The sequence below is a fragment of the Taudactylus pleione genome, unplaced genomic scaffold (genome assembly GCF_031769625.1).
Source record: "Taudactylus pleione unplaced genomic scaffold, aTauple2 ptg000541l, whole genome shotgun sequence".
NCBI lineage: Eukaryota > Metazoa > Chordata > Amphibia > Anura > Myobatrachidae > Taudactylus > Taudactylus pleione.
Window position 1 is genome coordinate 3,114,107 of NW_028284943.1, and position 21,099 is coordinate 3,135,205.

General features: G+C 42.1%; 1 protein-coding gene across 2 annotated transcripts; it reads right to left on the reverse strand.

The window, feature by feature from the left end:
• Nucleotides 1-53: 53 nt before the first annotated feature.
• On the reverse strand, nucleotides 54-13,060 carry KHDRBS1 (KH RNA binding domain containing, signal transduction associated 1). 2 transcript variants are annotated; one of them, XM_088451231.1, is made up of 9 exons: nucleotides 12,830-13,060; nucleotides 8,169-8,296; nucleotides 7,876-7,992; nucleotides 7,061-7,207; nucleotides 5,393-5,541; nucleotides 3,490-3,685; nucleotides 1,606-1,673; nucleotides 974-1,032; nucleotides 54-653 (listed from the first exon to the last, which is right to left on the reverse strand). In XM_088451231.1, the coding sequence occupies exons 1-9, from the start codon at nucleotides 12,921-12,923 to the stop codon at nucleotides 553-555; spliced, it is 1,059 nt and encodes a 352-aa protein (XP_088307357.1). In that variant the 5' UTR covers nucleotides 12,924-13,060; the 3' UTR covers nucleotides 54-552. The 2 variants fall into 2 exon arrangements, with proteins under 2 accessions (XP_088307357.1, XP_088307358.1); XM_088451232.1 differs by having other exon boundaries at nucleotides 5,393-5,517; nucleotides 12,830-13,059.
• Between the last annotated feature and the right edge of the window lie 8,039 nt (nucleotides 13,061-21,099).

Genomic DNA, 21,099 nt, shown 5'->3' on the forward strand with positions numbered 1-21,099 from the left:
ATTTATTTTAACACCCTATTTGAGAACAAGAGAATTAAGACAACATTAACAAGTTTTGTCCATAAGGTTTAATAACATAAAGCGGATTTTAATTACAAAGTCAAATGCTTGGGTTTTTAAACAGCATACAACATTACAGCTAATTACTCTATTTAACTAGCTCAAATAAAAAAATGGAATATTGAAATGCAGCTTAGTTCAGGATTGTGAATCTACAGCTAACATTAAACTTTTTGTTAGAAACTTTCATTTTGAAACAAAATCACTCAATACTATTTTAACTTTGTTTTGTTTTACATGAAAACCATGGATTTAAGTTTGTTTCGCAACAACAGTGAAAATAATAAAAATAAAATGGGTCTAAATATCAGAAATATTTTGTTTTCTCCAATTTTAAAAACGGTCTTAGGAGGAGCTGAAGTTAGATTTAGAGAGTATGGGGAGGGGAAAAGGAGTCACAGAGCACAGAAAATTTACTTGTGTTGTGGTTTAAGGAACGGGAAGTCCTGGGACACAAGATATCAGTAATAATGGTTTGAATGGGTAGCAGTCTTAGAAGCGCCTGTATGGGTGTTCTCTGTAGGTATTTCCTTTTGCAGCATGAGAAGATGGAACTTTCAAGGACGGACGGGATCCATTCCAGTTGTCTTGGCCTACAACAAGTGCACATGGCGTAAGTCTTAGTTCTCAAAGTATGAACTTTATAGGACAAATTGTAGAAGATCAAATGCTAGCCAAATATGCAATCTAGTACCAAAAGCACTTTACTAATTAACTCTTCTTCGATATGTTCTCCAACAATTCAATGTATGCACATAATATATTATGGAAGGGTGGGGGGACGACTGGAGTGTTTCTTTAAAATACTAATTGACTAATTAGAACAACCCCAACATATGAGAAATCAGCTAAGGAGACTAAAGACTGTCAATATAGAAAAATAGTTACTTTAAAATCATGAAATCAGACTTACCATAACCTTCATAGGACTCTGGACCTTCTCCATGCCCATAGTCATAATACTCTGTCTCACTAAAAAGAACAAACAAGTTGTATAGAGGGCAAAAATTTGACAGTATGAGATTACTCGAAGATTCACATCAATCCTAGGGGTAGGATGCAGTATGCATTTTCCCACACACAATCATTTAGGGCACTGTTTGAGGAAAACCTAAAAGCAAATCCACCCCCTTCCGTTACCTAAAACCAAGATATTCTCAACATACTGGACTATACCCATTCATAGAGCCACTGAGGAGCTACACATTGGATGTAACACTTATTCTCCCCACACCACCACTGTTACATGAACAGCTTATGGACACATGGCATATTAGTAATTCAGCAGTTACGTAATAGATGTATTGAAGACAATTGCTCCTTTAAATCCAGCAGACAAAAGGCGAAGACCGCTTTGAAAATGTGCTGCATATATAAGTCTTTGGTGTTTAAAAACCACTTAAGGAAAACATACACAAAAAAAAAAAAAAAAAAAAACACAATTTAATAACTTATATCAAACAAGAGAAAAAAAAAAAAAAAAAAAAAAACGCTTTTCTGTATACAACCTACAAACCCAAGAATCGTCGTTTCCAAGAGACTTACCCCTGGCTCTGGTTGTAATAGCCCTCATAACCCTCATAGCTTTGCTCTGCATAGGAATCTTCATAGCCCTGTAAATGTAGAAAAAAGAGTTTAAAGTCCTTAGGCCTGACACCCTTGAAGCAAACGTTATCAAATATTACAAGACATAAGATTGCCAAAAGTGAGATAGATATAAATAATCTGATACACGAGTAAACTGTTCCTACCTTGTTCGCTAAACAAGTCCTAATCCTGTACCCAAAGGGTACATACTGCCTAGTGATTAAGGGATCTGTGTGCTAATAATCGAGGTACTGCCGCAGTTATTTTGACTCTCCCAGGGGATATTTTCATTTTTAATGAAAATATCCCAGCTATGTACCTAGGGGTAACCGCTGTACCTGCAAGTTATATCCCCAGCAGATTGTGGAAGTATATCACAGAAGTGAAAAACTCCTCAGGGAAAGCTGACACTGCGCATGCACAGTGTCAGCTTCTGGAGCTGTCCAGGTACTTTGGGGAGGGACTAAAGCACTCTCCTGCCCCTGGAGCCTCTATAGGCTTACAGTAGTTTGCAACACCTGAAGATGGTGTAAGCTACCGGGTACAAACTCCAAAAAGCTTTGCTTTTTGGAGTTTAGTACATATGGGACAGATCATAGTCCCTATTCATAAAAATGGCGACTGCGATCTGCAGTGCTAATTAGCACTTCGGCGGAGATTTCTGTGAAATATCCAGCATTCTGCTTTTAGTACATAGGAATGCATAAAATTATGCAGAAACTGCAGTTTCTACATACTTCTGTAACAAAAAGATTTATACAGACCCCTAAATCATGACAAAGTAACACTAAGCAAAACATACTAAAGATAGTTTAACCCCTTCCCTGCCAAGTCTATTTTGGCACTTTTTGGGATGGCCACAATATCCATATTAAGTACCAACCAAATCTATACCTTTTCTGTAGACTAGCTGTAGCCAAAAATATCATTGGTCATACATTTACCGATTTGAATGAAACAAAATCTGCAATGATAATATGGTAGATCAACAAAGCATAAAATTTTGAATAGTAGACAACCTACGTATCATAAGGAGGAACGCTGTTTATTGATGACAGGATGTGGGAGGTCAGTGTGTATGTATATATATATATATATATATATATATATATATATATATATATATATATATATATATATATATATATATATATATATATAAACAAACACACACACCTGTGATACCGTTTGAAAAAAAACTTTTCCAAATACAGCATTAGCGCAAAGAAATCACACGCTAGTGCATTTTTCATCTACCACAATTTCTGCAGTGCAGGTTGATATTGGCTGATGATCACCAGACCAATAAAACACTAAAGGGTTAGTGAAATAAGGATTTTTTACCAAATGGGCATTCCCCAGACTTTACTGAAGCTATAATGAAAAATATAACCCCTATCCCGAGAGGCATTACAACAATTTCTGCAGTAGAGCGGGAGTTATATGGTTATAGCACATGATCACAATAGAATAACTTCTCAGGAATCACATCATTTGAAAGAGGAGAAAGGTATATAGGGTACCAGGAAGGGGAGAACATTAGCTCTCGCCTGTTATCCTGGCATATAGAAAGTTCAGCAACGTTGATCATAGAAGGGGCATGGAATGACAACTGTGTGTCCAGTAGTACGTAGTAATTAAGCCCCACTGTCATGGGTATGAGCAACAACTTTAAGGGAACTTTTCTCCCGCATTTAAACCCCTGAAGTGCTTAGGCCAAGTCAGGTAAAGGGTTAGCTAGTTTTACACATTTCTTCCCCAACTAGATAAGTAACGTACCACTACATACTTTAACACTTAAGAAAATATAATCAATTTAGAATAAGTTTGTCTGCTACTTACATATTCATCGTAGGACTCAGGTGCTGGAGGAGGCAAGGAGATCCTTTGAATGGACCCACCTCGAGTCCTTCCTGACGGAGTGCCTCTACTTGAAGGCGTAGGTGCCACATTTCGGCTTACACTGGCTCCACGTGTTATGGCTCCTCGCCCTGGGGCTCCCCTTGGAACAAGAGGGCGTAGAGGTCCAGCTCTGCCTCTGAAGGAAAAATTATTGCCTTTAATACTCCGCAGACAAACTGTACAGTAGTAGCCAGATACTTTTGCAATTGAGATCATTACATTCCTAAACACAAAACTTTCCTCTTCACAAATTATTGAAGGATGGTGAAGCCAGTCTACACATAGCAAACAAATAGGAAATAAAGTATGTATATTTTGTAGATCTTTTCCCAATGAATATAAGATTTCTACCCTGGAATTAAAAGGGTTCAGGTCAGATGGTAAAAATAAAAGTGCTCTTCCAACCCTGGTATATAAAGAAGCATTACTGATCAGTTACTGCCACCATCATAGGTATAAGGTTAATTGCCAGATCTGTGGAGTCTGTATGCCAAACCCTCCACTCAAATTCAGTTTGTGCCCACGCAGCTGACCCCTCCCCTATTCTAGGTTAAAGTAACATGGCCATCTTTCAGGTTATGTATTCACGAAGAATTCAGAAAGATGGCACACACAACAACAAAGTGCTATGAGACTGAAAGTGGCACAGCCAACTTCCTGTTAGAACAGAGGGGATAGCTGCAAGAACAGCGAATCCCTGGGTGCATGGTATGCAATGGCCCCTGGACCTATGGCACTGCCGAACACTACACCCTTTATAGATATCAATCCATGGCCTGTACCACTGCCAACATTTAGAATCATTATACATTTACACAGACCATACTGGACAAGGGACACTCAGCTTCACTATGCAACTAGTTTTTTCCTGTTTTGAACAAAACTTTGTTTTCACAGAAGAAACTGCTGTTCTGGTCTTTGCAGTCCTTCTGCCATTTAGCATTTCTTTAATACAACAATGATCAGGCTCATGTATTCAGAGACACGAGACTGATCTGAAAGGAGTGCCAGGGAAATGGGGTATAAAAGAGACCCCTGAACATGCGCCAATCAATTGAAGAGGCCGAGTGGGTGTTATGTCACCATTTTCTGAAAATTACTCTAAAATGTATGGTGGTGGTATGACCACCAAGGGTTCGTAGTAATGTTATTTTAAATGTCTATTTACCGATGTTTTTTTAGATATTGTTATGTCCAATTCACATCAAATATATCTTTAACTGTAAATAGCTCAGTATCTTCTAAAAACATCATCCAAATCACATCTTTAATTATAATATAAGTTTTCAGTTTGGAGCTTGAGTCGGTACATTTCTACCATCTCCATTTAAAATGGTCTCCAACTCCATTGCCCTGTCACTCACCAACCAGGATGAACACAATACCTTTCAATATAGTAATGTAACATACACATTAATGGCATTGTAAAGCTTTGTAGTACCATTTGTAAAGCTCTTTGACAACAAACACAAAAGCCAACAGACTGCAATTACCTACAAAGTGTAGGGCAGAGAGCACCAATTGTCGCTCAGTCAGGCATGAGAAATCTTTCAGCATGCCCGACTGATGCGATAATTGGTTCTCAGATCTCAATGGATACACTCACCATCAGAGGAACCAATTATATGAGCATATGGAAACATCACATAATTGGTCTGACAGAGCCTTCTCAGGAATACACTGTTCGCAAGCCTGAAAAAGCCAATATATTGCTTGGAGGGTACAATGTCAAGAATAAATCTGTCATGCTATGGGCAATATTTCTGAATGGATAGAGAAAATCAACACAACCTATTCCAAAACATACCTCAAGGCACAACATTACAATCAGATCTCCAATTACCTTGCAGGTGGAGCTGCAGTTGGAGGTGGTCCTCCTCTGCCTCTGGAAGGTCCCCCTCTTCCGCCACCACCACGGGCCTGTTCTGGTGGCGCTCCATTCAGGTAGGATAACTCCATGAACTGCTCCTGACAAATATCATCCATCATATCCTGTGAGCGAAGGTGAGCACATATAGGGAGTCTTGCCAATTAAACTAGGGTAGTTATTTGGTTCTATTGTAGTGAATAGGGGAGGGAGGGGAATGTGAGAGCTGAAATCTCCTGCACACAAGTAGATTCATTCCCAAACAGACTTTTCGTAAGCAGAAATGGCAATTCCTTGCAAGTCATTTAGGACTGTAGGATATAGGGAAGGTAGAAAAAGCAGCATGTTTTCTTAATAGTCTGCTTGTGATCTGAAGATTTCAGCTACAATATCAATTCAGTGTGAAAAGATAGCTGTCCGCACTCACATGCACCTGTTCACTAAAATAGAACTTGGCAAGCAGCCAAGGCCTCTGCTACTTGTTTACATTGCTGAAACAATGTAGCGCTTTGCAAAACAGTTATCTTAGTGCTGCTTCAAACTGATAAATGAGGTCTTAAAACCACTGGCAGCTTTGAAGTATAGGGTGGGTAGACAAACGTTAAAGCCACTCCAAAGTGCTCTATGGATTGCGGCTACATCTAAGGTGCTTTTGTACCCATTATATTTTTTATTTCTATATTATAAAATGTAATGTGTATATGCTCTGATTAATAAAGAAAGTATTAAGAAAAAAAATATAAAAATACCAAAGCACAAAATGGACGCCAGTGGAAATAAGTCCTTAATATCGTTTTTTTACAACCATAAAGGCTTGTTCACACATCTGCAGAATCCAATAATGCACTGGAACTGAGCCCATAAGAAACCATTTTATATGAGGTTTTCAGGCATTAGTAGCTGGATAGTGCATTAACAGCAGATGGTTTCAACAAGCCTTTAACAGCAGGAAAATGATTGTTTGCAAATTTTATCAACTGGAAAATTTGAATGAGTGGGGTGGGTGGGGGCGGGGCATCAGCTACACTCCTTCCAGTTTACAATGGAAGCCATATATTTAGACAGGTATTGGAGCCATTCAGTTACACAATTTTTTTTTTTACATTATTGGGATTCAAACACACAAAAGATTTCAGTAAAGATTGAATCATATGCAGTTATCAATTGTAGACATCAATACAATTTCATTAAGTGGAGCTAGCCAGTAATCTCCTAGATCAATTGCATATGTTAATGTACTTTTGTCTTCAATTACCCAAGCAGAGTATCACTCCTTAATATGTAAGCTCTCACAAACAGCAAACTCTTCCTTCTCCCCACAGCTCTATCAATGTCACCTGCTCTCCTTTCCCTTACCTACTCAGTCTATGACTCTTACTATGCGCTTGCCCTTAGGTTGTACAAAGGGTCATTACTAGATAGAAAGCCTAAATGTCCTCTCAAATTAATGCTACAGTGAGTTGTTCTATGTCATACAGTGTCTGGAGTTCTAGTAATGTTCCATAGCCATGCTATATACTTACACTAGTTAGCTGTTGTACATTGTACTTCTGCTGTTACACTGACTTTGCAGCTTAGGTTTACCCCATTGAATAGCACTTAGAAATGATAACGTTTTAAGTATAGCATAGAAATGATACGCACTGGGACCAAAAACTTCTTGACTTCCTCCATGGCATGTGCCATTCGGGTATAAGCCTCACATGGAGGGCCAAAGACTTCTATGAAAACATGAAGGTCCATGTTCAAATGACTGTATTTTGGATCTCCTCCTTTACGCAGCTCTTCTTCCTAAAACATGGAAATTTCAATAAAACACGTGAAATCATCCACTTATTTTGTCAAATATGGGCAAGTTACGTTAGATTCAATCCCTGTAGGCGGTAGGGACCTAAAAACGCACAGTACACAAGTGGGTATGTTATTTTTCTTTACTAGTGAAAGTGTGCTTGTAAAGAAAACTATACCCTAACGGACTTAGACCCATCTCCACAAAGCACTGAAACTGGCTCTTGTTGCAGTGTTTGCGGAATTTGACAAAAATATTTTAGCAATGGTGAATGATATCAGCAGTAATAATTCTAAATCAATAAATTCAACAATGGAAGGCAAAACAATTTCCATGGAAAGTATCTTATTGGTGAGCTGGGGTATACTCAAAAGTATGTTCATATATTCTTCAAATTTGAGTGGCATCCAACTGACAGGTGTATGTTGATAGCATGTAGCCAAGCACTTGTCTTACACATTTGATTAAATGTTGGTCTTCATAATAACCAAGCAATGGAAACCCACCATGCACCCATTTGTAATGATCTAAAACTCAGTTTAACATTTTCTTCTTCCAGTTAAAATTCCTCTATGAAGTTAATGCTAAGCATGATGACATACCATAATCACAGAATCATTTTAAGACAAAAATACCCCCACAAGTTTCCACTGGTAACACGGATACTTGCCTTTGATTTGTCTCTCATGGATCCTTTTCCCAACACGGAAATTTTTGCTCCAGTTTCTTCCTGCAACCTTTTGATTGTATTACCTTGTGGACCCAGGATCTTACCAACAAAGTTAAACTAGAAAAAAAAAAAAAAATTTTGGGAAGCCAAATTTAACAATTATACTTAAAGCAGTGTGTGTGGTTATATTATAAAACCATAGCTAAATGGTAACAGTTAAAACGGTTTTAAAAGTGAACTGCTGTATGGTGTCTTTGCTTGTACCATGGCAAACATGAGCAGCACTAACTCACTTTAGGGTACAGTTTGACAGGAATCAAAATCCTCTCTTTAAGCTTCATGTTTTTGTGAGAAAACAAATCCAAGTAAGTGTCATCTTCATCCTTTTTCGGATCACCTCCCTTCTTCAATCTTTCAATCTCTGCAATGGAAAGTGGAATGAGCTCAAACCTCAAATACACTTAAAATCACACTATAAATTGAATGCACGTAATAGCTCATTAAGAATAGTACTTTGTATCAAGGCAATGAAAACAAAATAAAAATAAACCAAAACAGCAGCAAAGATAAAACCATAAGAATATGGCTCCTGAAAAGCAGATCTGGAGATAAAACATTACAGCAAATAGATCATATTTTGTGTACAGATGTATGTAGGCCTAAAACAAAGAACAGCAGCCAGCTTTATGTAACCTCAAAACCAAAAAGCCCCACAGCCCTCAGGATATTCTAACACTGAAGACAGAGCAAAGCATCCATGACCCATCTGTCAGCTAGAAAATCAATTAATGTAAAAGCAAGGCCTCATAGCATGGTAGCAAGGGACTAACCAGTATAGCAAACTTAAGATGGGCTAGTATAAACATGCTTTATTATATAACTGCACATGAAGACAAAGCTTCCATGTCAATGCTAGCCCAACACAAATTTAAAAAAAAAAAAAAAAAAAAAAAAAAAAAGGGAAAAGAATGGATGAAGCCATAAGGAACAGGTATATCAACCACTGTTCAGCAACCTTGAATACAACTTCACTATAAAAGAGAACATGAGAAAGGCCACCAAAATATGCAAACAAACATTTCAAAGGCATGAAAAATATATTTGCACTGAGGTTGGTTGCAAGTACATTATAAGGGGAGTATCCTTGACCCTTATTTGCAGACTGTTGAGGAAAAATAAGACATGGGATAACTAATTGAATATTAGCAACAAAGAGGAAAGGCCAGAGCTTCAAATAATAATTAGAAAAAAATATATATATATAGAACTTGTATTTCAACTCCATCAAATGTATGAATTTTAATTTGAGGCAGCTCTCGATTTGTAATAGCTACTTCAATAAATGGATGGAGGTGTTCACAATTAAAAACAAGCACCCCTAGATGTATTAACATGGCCTGGTTCAGTAAGGGTAATATGTGCAAGAGAAATATATATTTTAAAACACAATTCCTGTGTGTGAACAACGTAACTCAGGAGACATGAAGCCAGACCACACATGCTCCCATTTCTCAGACAAAGAACAGTTGCTAGCAGAGGGAGGGGGATCATCAAGGGGGCTTTACCAGCTTCTCACACAGAACAAAGCTGTCTTGTGTGCAGAGCAGTTGCACGCAGTACATTCAGATGTTTAGAGCTGAATACTTGGGAAAGCCACTGTTACTCTAAGAGACCATTTACATGACACCCATAATTCACAGCCCCCCCAAAAAATACCTTCAAATTCACAACGTAAAAACAGCAAGTGTATGGCTAAAAATTGTACTCCAAACCAAATATTTTATTTTAACCAGATTCTCACTGAACTAAGTGCCATCCCATTGATGTCAAAGTTCATATTACTGTACAGATTTCTTGGTCACACTAAAACCTAATTCTTCATTAACACTCAGCTGCATCATTTCACGTGCTACTGGTTATACAATGAGATTAATTATTGATATATGGTAGTATATCAAAAATTAGTCATAAACCAATATGTCCCTACTGTCCAGCAAGTTAACAATCTTTATATTATCATAGATGGCCTGTTATGTGTCTCGGCATGCGCAGTGGGAGGTAGCAGCAGTCTGAAGGCCCCCATACATCAGCAATTGATTGCAGCAATCGTGCAATTTGTAATAGATTGTGTATAAAAATATTTCCCTTTTTCAATCGATTGTGGTATCTCTGCAATCGATAGAAAAAGGGAAAGATTTTTATACACAATCGATTACAAATTGCACGATTGCTGCAATCAATTGCTGATGTATGGGGGCCTTAACACACCAGTGGCTCCCACAGCTGCAACAGACAGGACAAGTTTGCGATCAGGGGAGAGGTGGTGAGCTGGCAGCCACACTATCAAGCAAATGACAGGTCAAAAATACTAGTTCTACTGAATACAAGCAAAACACTTTTCATGGGCTACTACATAAAGAAAATTCCAAGTTTAGCTTCAGTGATATCAGGAAATTCACGTTAGGTCTTGTGACCAATGCCCACTTTCTGAAAAACTCCAGGTGATCAGATCCCAGCTAAGCCAACGGTAGAGATCAGAAGGGCTGCTAAGCCTTTTGACTTAGATTTAGTTTAGTTCTGTCCTAGGAGGAGATTCACGGGACATCCCATAATCTGCAGATGACCTGGGTCTGGTCCTTTAGGCAAAAGCCAGGAGATGGACAGGCTGGGAATTAGTGTGTCTGCTGTGGAGCAGCAACCCAGGCATGCTTGAAAAACCACTAGGGGGAGGGGCATTTGTGTAGACTCCCACTGAAAGAGTACCAGAACACAAAAGCCCCCACAACAGGTTTTATACTGCATTTTGCTTCTTTTGACCTACAAGCCTATTGCGATAAATGCCTCAAACTAGTTCTATTTCAGAGTTGGTTGAGGTCTTTTAGCAGGACAGCTGCTCAGATAAGCAGCTATCCTGGTGAAGCTCAAACACTGTTTTTTCACCACTAGTAGTAGCAATCAAAGTTATCCACTACCCGATTAAACAGCAATTACGTCGGGATCTTCCTGTGCCGGACATCCGGCGTCAGCATGTCATCCGCCGGGCTTAGGTCCAGCGGTAATTCATACCGATTACCATTTTACTATGTCTTAAGGCTGGTGCATCCTAGACTACGTGTGTACCGACGTAGTTAGTGATGCATACACACTTGCCGATGCATTAGGTAGCATGGCCCCCGCTAACGATAGCACCCGTCTGCCCAGCATGCAGGTCCGATGGGCATTGTTGTTGACGCAGGGGAGCGCCAATTGTCAGCAACATAGCAGGTACACATTAGATGTGCCCGAAAAGTCGCTCCAATCCGCCAGTTCAGGCAACATATTGTCTAGTGTGTACCTGCCGTTCTCCACTGTTTTGGACTCTTCAATTGGATTGCTTGGGTTCAGAGACACTTCTGGGCACCTCAGTTTTGGGGGGGAGAAAGGAGCCATTCAACACCAGAACTGGTACGAAGGCTCTGCATGGGTACTTCTAGTTTGCAGTTACATGCTTTCTACAGACTCCAACATAATGGGGTCTATCCAGCAAGCAAGATTTTACTTAGGTATCCCAGCTATGCAGGAACAGGTTAACAGAAGATAATCATATTCTCCGTTATAGCCAGACTCCTACAACATTGTACTGTAGAAAACAAACCATTGCGCTCTACAGCGTTTAACATTTTCTGCTATTCAGGTAACAAATGCATTAAAAATCCTTAAAGGCTTATCTCCATCTTATATAACACCCGTTAAATTGACTGGAAGCTCCGTGAAAAGTTCACGGACCTAAGTTTTAAACTGGGTCTTTTCACCCATTAACAGCCTATTTATCGGGGACTTTTTTTTCAGGTCTGATTAGACCTGAAAATAAATTCCCCTTAAATGCAGCCAATGGGGCTACCTTTGGGGATAATTGAATATCCAGGTATACATATATCTAACAGACACATGTTGGCCATAAATTTACACTACTCCCTCCACTACATGCTCCTCTGTAGAACCTCCATCCGGAAAATTGAGGATTGTGTGGGGGAGGGAACAATATGAATTTAAGGCAGACAAGTGTGTTAAGGGAACCTGAGAAGGCTTTTTGATTGAATTTACATAAAGATAGCAAGAGACATACATGAACATTACATACAAGTGTACTGTGAATACTTGCTAAATAGTAGGGTCATGTATTGATAAAGGAAAAAAACAAACATCTTGTTGTTGTCCAAAAATTAGGGCAAATATCAACACTGATGATCAGACCCCGAAGACCCTTACAAGGCAGCGGTACCACAGTTTGTGTCTGTACATGGAAAACACTATAAAAGGGACAACTCGTTAAAGCCGCACTTAAGGGATATTAGTTACACATCCCATAGTAACGCTGCAATGGGAGAGGACAGTGTAGAGATGAGCCCTTCCATTCAGCCTAGCCGGGATCTGGGAGCCAGCAATAGCACACAGCTGAGGGGGGAATACTCAGCGATGAACGGAGCCAAATGTATCAGAACGTAACCGGCCTGTATTACCGGGAGCGGAGATAACCCGGAGGCGTGGGAAGGACACCGGGGAGTGAGAAGACTGCTACCCGTGCTGAAGGACAGCCCCGCTTCTAGCCGCCATCGCACCCATCCACTATAGAGACTCCGACCCAGTATATACAGCACCAAACAGCTACGGAGGCGGATCGGATCATCGGCAGGCGGAGAGCAGCAGATACTTCTATGGCGATGCGATGCTGCCCCTGCGCCGCCATTACCCGCGGCCCAGCGCCACAGTCACCGCGTATACATGCGGATCCCTCCCACCCCCGCCCTCCTCCACACCAGCATTTCAGCCCTCCACGCATCGCGCCTAATCCCCCCCGCCCGGGGCCATCTAATTAGCCCGACTCACAGACACCGCTTACCAGCGCCCCTGCCACCATGTGCCGCCCCCTCCCGGCCTCATCTTGGGCCCCTGTGCCCCCTCCCGCGTGACTGACCGTTATTCAGCAGGCTCATGGCGTGGGTGAAAGACGAGTCCAGGCTGTCCTTCTCCGCCATCAGCTCGGGTAAGTATTTCGTTTCGGACTCCATGATGAGGATGTTTCGTCTGACCGCCAGATACTACCACTAATATCACCCGAATCGGATTCTTTCTATGGCCGAGTAAGTGACGCCTTCTCAACAGATAAAGGCAGCGAGTAAGTCCCGCCCAGCGGTAGTGACGTACGAGACCTCCTAGGGGCGAGGCGCGAATGTGCAGCTCTCTCTCTATACGCCAGAAGCAGACAAAGGGCCTAACGTTTCCTGTCTCCGCTACAGGCGCCATCTTGGGAGAGCTATTTCTGCCTGCCGCTATGGGTTTGCTAAGCTTTCATCCCACACCCTTATAGACATCGTTGGAGACATTGTGTGAGACAAACAGATTTCCAATTTCCACTCTAGCAATGAAACAAATGGAGTAGAGCGCACGCCCCCAGCTCCAGTTATAAAGTGTAGAAGATGGCCATCGGTGGGCTGACCATCGATAGGCACAATCGATTGCATCATATGGGATTTCCATCGAAAACTGAAAACCATCTGTGGTTTGCACCCCTCGATGACTGCAGCTTCTGGGAGGACATGGTGGCCCGCTGTCCAATCAGAATCAGAATCGGGGGCGGGGCTGAGCTCCGTACAGTCGGGTGGGCTATCGGGTCAATCTGCCATCAATGGCAGAGACCCATTGGATCTCTGCTATCGATGTCAAGACCACATATAGTTAACCATGGTTAACTATCGATGGTGGACATCCCTTCGGCGGCCTAATGTGTGCGTGCACTGGCGGCATGAGCATCATGTAGCTGCAGCAAGTGTATCCATTGTGTGTGTGTGGTCATGTACCGGTCACCCCAAGGGCTCATGGGGGGAACATTCCTCACACAACAAACCTGTGATTTATTTTGATGTCGACTCAAGCTGAGTGAAATAGTTACATGAACATGTACTCGGAGCCTAAATCAAGATGCAATAAGAAGAGTACTTAGTATTGCTGGGATGATAGATATCAGGGAGACATTCACTATGCACAAATTATATAATAATGCCTCTGCCCCCCCCCCCCCCCTCATATCACCCAGCCCTGCAGCCCAAATGTTAACAATTGTTTAAAACAACAAATATTGTATGTGCAATTGGTGCCCACCCTCCTGTAGCAACACCCACATTAAACACATCTCCTACCACTTCAGGAATTCCTGAACCTATTTTTCTAGAAAAACAGCACTGGTTAAGGATATCAGGGCCAGATCTAGGGGTGTTCGACCAGTGCGGTCACACATGGGCGCCACCCATAGAGGACGCACCCCTCCCTAACATCCCGATTTCAGCGGCACAGTACTGTCCCGCTGTTCCACCCGCGGGCCGAAGTTGCCCACAGGTGGTCAAATCGGGAGGTTGGGGACCCCGATGTCTGAATGGATGCTGCGCGCAGCATCCATTCAGTGATGGGAGAGGCCTGGGGGAAGCCCAGCTAGTGAAGCTCCCCCAGCCTGACGTTATTTGGAGGCACGCCTCCAAATAACACCACTAAGGGGGTGTGGCCTATGGTAATTAGGCCATGCCCCCATTTTCAGCCACGCGCCCTGTTAAGAGCCGGGCCCTGAAGGATATTACCTTGTTCAAATTAAGTAATTTTTTTAGTTGATTTTCTGAATCACTATATTTCCCTGAAATTGTGGACATTAGTATGTTTGTTTGTTTTTTTTGTATTCCTGGACAGAATTATTACTGACATTTCAATGGGCTGCTCTTTGCGGTTATGTAATTGCAGGTGGGACTGCTTAGGCTATGATTTCAATTAGCTCGCATATAGGCTTCATGCCTTGTGGGTCAATAAGATGCGGATCAAGAACCGACCACACTAGGAACCAAAATGGAATAGGTCAGTGGTTCTCAAACTCGGTCCTCGGGACCCCACACAGGTCACATTTTGCAGGTCACCTAGCAGGTGCACAGGTGTATTCATTACTCACTCATACATTTTAAAAGATCCACAGGTGGAACGAATATCTCAATTGTGATTCTGCAAGGAGACATGGAAAACATGCACTGTTTGGGGTCCTAAGGATCGAGTTTGAGAACCTGTGGAATAGGTGAAAGAAAAGTAGAGGACCCAAAAAACTTGTCCAAAGTAAATAATGTCTGGATAAAGCACATAGCAGAATTTGTTGATACCGCCTAAATATTCTTTTATTTGCATTCCCTCTTCAAGCAACCCCCACCAAATGCTTCCACAAAAGAACTCATCTTGGATAGGGGTTACTAGACACTATGGGGGAATTATTAAATTAATCGTGATGTGTCATTCCGGAACAGCATATTGCGGCCAGTAACATCACTACTTTCCCATAGAGTAAAATCAAGCGATATTGCCGGTACAGGATAAGGTGGATATATGTGCAGCTGAGCACAGAGGTGATGCAGGGATGTACATCCCACCAATGAATTGCCAAGAGAGCCTGATGCAGAGTGAGAGAGAGAAGTAAATCGGACGCATGTTGCTCTAAAACTGCCTGCATGGAAAAACTCATCTATATTTGCCTGTTTGTTTTGAATGCATCTTGTGATGCCCCTATGTTTGCTGCTAGTCATTACTATTAATGACCATGCACCCTACTAGGTGTGAAAGATAATCCTCCAAGCAGGTGTATTTATGTTCAACTCTAAATAACAACATGCCTTCACTGAACTACATCAGAACGTCCAGTTACAACCCAATCATACCTCTTCTGTCAAAAGTCTAAAAGCAACTGAAATGTGCCCGGCTCTGCATTGTACATACTTGAATACGCTCAGTTTGAAAACACACAAATTACGTTTCAAAAACAGGCGTATGTTCAACTCAGCTACTACAACCCTAAACTAAACACCATCTTTATCTCAGCACCAAACTGGGACGTAAGTTATACTTAGGACATAGCTCATTACTTTGATTTCCGAGAACAAAAACATTAAAAAGTGACTCCTCCAGAGGTTATTGAATACGGAAATAAGGCAGACACTATACAGTTAGTGTTATTAAAACTAAGCATGGCCACATGATTACAACTCCCCACCCCTCCCCAAATAAAATAATGAATGAATTTCGATCATTTTACTGCTCATATATATTGATTTACCCTTAAGAAGTTCCCAAGACCCACCACAAGATATTTACACTCTTGATGACTAGCTAATATATCCTCCAATCAATTGGGATTTTTTAACTTGTAAATTTCTACTAAAGAGATGATTAGGGCTATATTTACGAAGCCACGTGGTTTACACTAAATGTTAGTGCCACCTTAAAGTTTCAGCTCCAACCTGCCGAGAAGCTGCTTCGTAAATACAGGTTGAGTCTCCCATATCCAGATATTCCAAAATATGGAATATTTCGAAATACGGAATATTTTTAGCATGATTGAGAGTGATATCTTTGCTTTTTGACGGTTCAATGTACACAAACTTTGTTTAAGGCACAAACTTATTCAAAATATTGTATAAAATAACCTTCAGGCTGTGTGTAGAAGGTACATATGAGACATAAAAGCATTCTGTGTTTAGATTTGGGTTCCATTCCCAAGATATCTCATTATGGTATGCAAATATTCCAATATACATAACATTCCAAAATCCAAAATACCCTTGGTCCCAAGCATTTTGGATATGGGTGACTCAACCAGTATAGCCTTTAATGTAATGGAATTTCTAAAATCATGCTCTGCCAGCCAGGTCCGGTTGGATAAGGAAAGGAATAACACCACTCATTCTAGTCTACAAGTTCTTTGTAAGTAACTTCAGCTCAATGCTAACTAATGAGATTAAATGAAAACTTGCGCAAATATTGCGGTCTTCACTAGGTTTATAGATAGCAATAATGTATGCACAAGTTGAGCCAGTATTATTCTTGCCCTAAGTAGCTGAGTGTTAAAGAGAGATAGTAGATCGAATAGGACATTATTTGTTTTGTAGTGTGTTGTAAAACCATCTGGGACAGACGCAGATCAAACTACACAGCCAAGTCACATTATTATGACCACCAGCTAATAGCCAAAGTAACAGCCGTGTGCAGCACATACAGCAGCTAGACAAGCTGGGAATGACTGAATAAGATGCTGGTAGGTTGGCACAGGTATCTTGAGCCATACTGACTGCAGTGTATCCCACAGTTGCTGGAGGGAGCGTGGTGGCATATCCATAGAGTGAACACAATGATCGAGGTTGTCCCACAGATGTTACATTGTTTTCAAGTCCAGGGAATTAGGGGGCCAGGGAAGTACTTTGAAGTCTTGGTCGTGCTCGTCCAACCACTGTCGGACATTTCTAGCCATGTGACATGTCGCATTGTCCTTCTGGAAGATCCCATCCGCCTCAGGGAAGATAATCAGCATGTATGGGGGTATGTGCTCTGCAAGGATGGATTCATAACCAAATCAGTTGAGGGTGCCTTCCACATGGATGATTGTGCCCAGAGAATGCCATGAAAACATTCCCCAGACCATAACGCTACCACCACCTGCTTGTGTTCTTCCAGCAATGGTTGCAGGGTGTTTGTTCTCTGATGTTTCTCGCCTGACACGCCAATGTCCATCCGTTCGATGAAGCAGAAAACGTGATACATCGGAGAAGGCAACACTTCGCCAATCAGCGGAGGTCCAATTCCAATACAGGCGTGAAAATTGAAGCATTTTCCGCTGATGCATCTTCGTTAGCATAGGTACAATTTCCATCCGTTTACTTCGGATCCTCATATGCAGCAGGGTTTGCTGAACCGTTGTTTTAGAAACACGTCTGCTGGCCCCCAGGTTCGTTTTGACGGTGAGCTGCTCCACTGTAACGTGTAACTCGGCCCTCATGCACCTTTGTAGCCAACTTTCACCTCTCACAGCAATGGCACGTGGTGCTCCGCAGTTGCCACGACAGTTATTCGCAATGGTGTCATTTGTCCAGTCACGATACACCTTCACAGCAGCACGCGAACAGTTCACAAACTGCGCTGTTTCAGAAATACTACCACCCTTGGCCTGAAAGCCAATATTCATCCCTTTTTGCAACTCTTGATAAAAGTGCCTCTTTTACCCATGACAGCAATAAGTAATATGTGTGAAGACGCCCTATTGCACACCTTATATACCCACCAAGCCAGAGCACGGCACGTGACGTACTGTGTGTATAATGGTCTATTTAGCAATCGCAAAATTGACTCAAATATTTTCGGCTAATATTGTCGAAATTACCAATTTTTCCATACTTTTCCCTGCAATGTAGGAAATTAGCGTTAACACACTGTCCCTGCGAAGTCCACACAGGCAGTCTTTTCGGTTGTCTGAAAAGAAATTGTCCTTCTCTGAACATGCCCCATCTCTGCACAGCATATTTTAAATATACAGTACTGTGCAACATTTTTTCAACACCTGCCTAAAACTTTTGCAAAGAATGCTTTAAAAAATAGAAGTGTCAATAGTTTATCAATTAACAAAATGCAAAGTGAATGAACAGAAATCTAAATCAAATCAATATTTGTTGTGGCCACCCTTTGCCTTTAAGACAGCATCAATTCTTCTAGGTACACTTGCACACACAGTTTTAGGAACTCGACAGGGAGGTTGATCCAAACATCTTGGAGAACTAACCACATATCTTCTGTGGATGTAGGCTTGTGCAAATTCTTCTGTCTCTTCATGTAATCCCAGAGAGACTCGATGTTGAGATCAGGGCTCTATGGGGGCCATATAATCACTTGCAGGAATCCTTGTTCTTCATTACACTGAAGATAGTTCCTAATGACATTGGCTGTATGTTTGGGGTCGTTGTCCTGCTGCAGAATAAATTTGAAGCCTATCAGACACCTCCCTGATGGTATTACATGATGGATAAGTACCTGCCTGTATTTCTCAGCATTAAGGACACCAAATCCCCAACTCCATTTGCTGAAATGCAGCCCCAAACTTGCAAGGAACTTCCACCATTCTTCACTCTTGCCTGCAGCCACCCATTATTGCACCGCACTCAAGCCCTTCAGCGAACAAACTGCCTTCTGTTACAGCCAAATATTTAAAATTTGACTCATCAGTCCAGTTCACCTGCTGCCATTTTTCTGCACCCCAGTTCCTATGTTTTCGTGCATAGTTGAGTTTCTTGGCATTGTTTTGACATCGAAGGTATGGCTTTGTGGCTGCAATTCTTCCATGAAGATCTCTTCTGGCCAGACTTCTCCAAACAGTAGATGGGTGCACCTGGGTCCCACTGGTTTCTGACAGGTCTGATGGCTGATGGCACTGCTGGACATCTTCCGATTTTTAAGAGAAATAAGCATGATGTGTCTTTCATCTGATACACTAAGTATCCTTGGCCGACCACTGTGTCTACAGTCATCAATGTTGCCCGTTTCTTTGTGCTTCTTCAAAGAGGTTGAACAGCACAGCTTGAAACCCCAGTATGCTTTGAGATCTTTGCCTGGGAGATACCTTGCTGATGCAGTAGAACTACCTTGTGTCTTGTTGCTGTGCTCAGTCTTGCCATGGTGTATGACCTGTGACATGAAACGGTCTTCACAACCTCAGAGTTTGGCTGAACCTCACCCAGTTTTATGCCTCCTACACAGCTGTTTCTGTTTCAGTTAATGATTGCGTTTCAACCTATGGGGTAGATGTACTAAGCTCTGGAGAGTGATAAACCACCAATCAGCAGGCAGACAAGCACTGGGAAGATCTATATATAGTGTGTACATATACATATATTTACATACACACACAGTTTTAGTGTTGTAATTACACTGCCGGGAACACTGGCAGTGTAATTGCAGAATGAGGGGAGGAGAATATGAGAAGTTTCAACGGCCTGCAAGGACTGATTGGACGAAAGCCATGTGTCCCTGCATTTTTGGCTGTAATAAAGATTTTCCTCATATAATGCCATTCTGTTACAAGTCGCGGTCACGACTTGTTTCCTTCCAGTGATTTACCTCCTTCTGGTGGAGCTGTTCTAGTTCTGTCGGTTTCTAGGCAATCTGGATGCCGCAGGATGTCACGTGTTATCCACAATATGGCATGATTGATTCCTTCCCCTTTTTGTGCATGCTGACCCTTTGCCGCCTCGCCGAATATAGCGTTCCCTGTGGATCTCTCGGCTCTGTTGCATGGTCAGCTTTCCTGTAGTTTTTCTTCTTTGGTATTGTATCCAGCGACATCGGCTTCCCATCCGCACCATCTGCTCTCAAGCTGCTACCGGCTTTGTTGCCACTCCATCGGCTTTCAAGCTGCTACCGGCTTCCCAGCCGCACCATCAGCTCCCAAGCTGCTATCGGCTTCGTTGCCGCTCCATTGGCTTCCCAGCCGCACCATCAGCTCCGAAGTCGCAACATCAGCTCCCAAGCTGCTACCGGCTTCCCAGCCGCACCATCAACTCCCAAGCTGCTACCAGTTTCATTGCCACTCCATCGGCTTCTCAGCCGCACCATCAGCTCGCAAGCTACCAACGGCTTTGTTGCCGCATCAACGGCTCTTAAAGCCGCATCTCACCACCGGCTCATAAGCCACACTACCGGCTCTCAAAGCCACATCTCACCAACGGCTCACAAGCCGCACTACCAGCTCTCTAAGCCGCATCTCACCACCGGCTCACATGCCGCACTACCGGCTCTAAGCCGCATCTCACCACCGGCTTTCCAGCTACGCTACTGGCTTTTAAAGCCGCATCACACCACCGGCTCTCCAGCCACACTACCGGCTCCCAAAGCCACATCACTGGCCTTCAAGCCACTGCATCAACTCTTCAAACTGTACTACCGGCTTCAGCCACACCATCGGCTTCTTAGCCGAACTACGGACTTATCTACCAGTTTCCCGTATCTTCTGCTATTCTCTGGTTTCCGAAGGTAAGCAGTGTAAACCTCTACTACTTCGAGTATCAAGTCCAGGCGGCCACTTAAGTACCGGTGAATATGTTCCGGTTCTAAGGGAACAGCGGGAGGCTATTAGTGGCGGAAGATCTCGCTAGCCTGGGTTCTACACGGAACCACCTAGGAATCCGTAACACATTCTTAGCTGGCATTATATAAGGTAAGTTTTTAAGGTCGCTGCTTGCTGCATAGCAGAAAATGCTAAGCACTGTAGAGAGCAATGACTTGCTCTCTACAATGCAATGTTGTAGGAGTCGGGCATTAACAGAGAAAATAATTGCATTATTTTCTAAGTTAAACCCTTCCTATATAGTTGTGATACTTAATTCATACAGAAGTTTCCGCATGAAT

Excerpts from the sequence above, each read along its gene's own strand:
- KHDRBS1 (XM_088451231.1), bottom strand. The coding sequence starts at position 12,923 with ATGGAGTCCGAAACGAAATACTTACCCGAGCTGATGGCGGAGAAGGAC. Across the intron at positions 7,993-8,168 it reads CTGTCAAACTGTACCCTAAA|TTTAACTTTGTTGGTAAGAT; the intron begins GTGAGTTAGTGC and ends TTTTTTTTCTAG. Across the intron at positions 1,674-3,489 it reads CTGAGTCCTACGATGAATAT|GGCTATGAAGATTCCTATGC; the intron begins GTAAGTAGCAGA and ends CTACATTTACAG.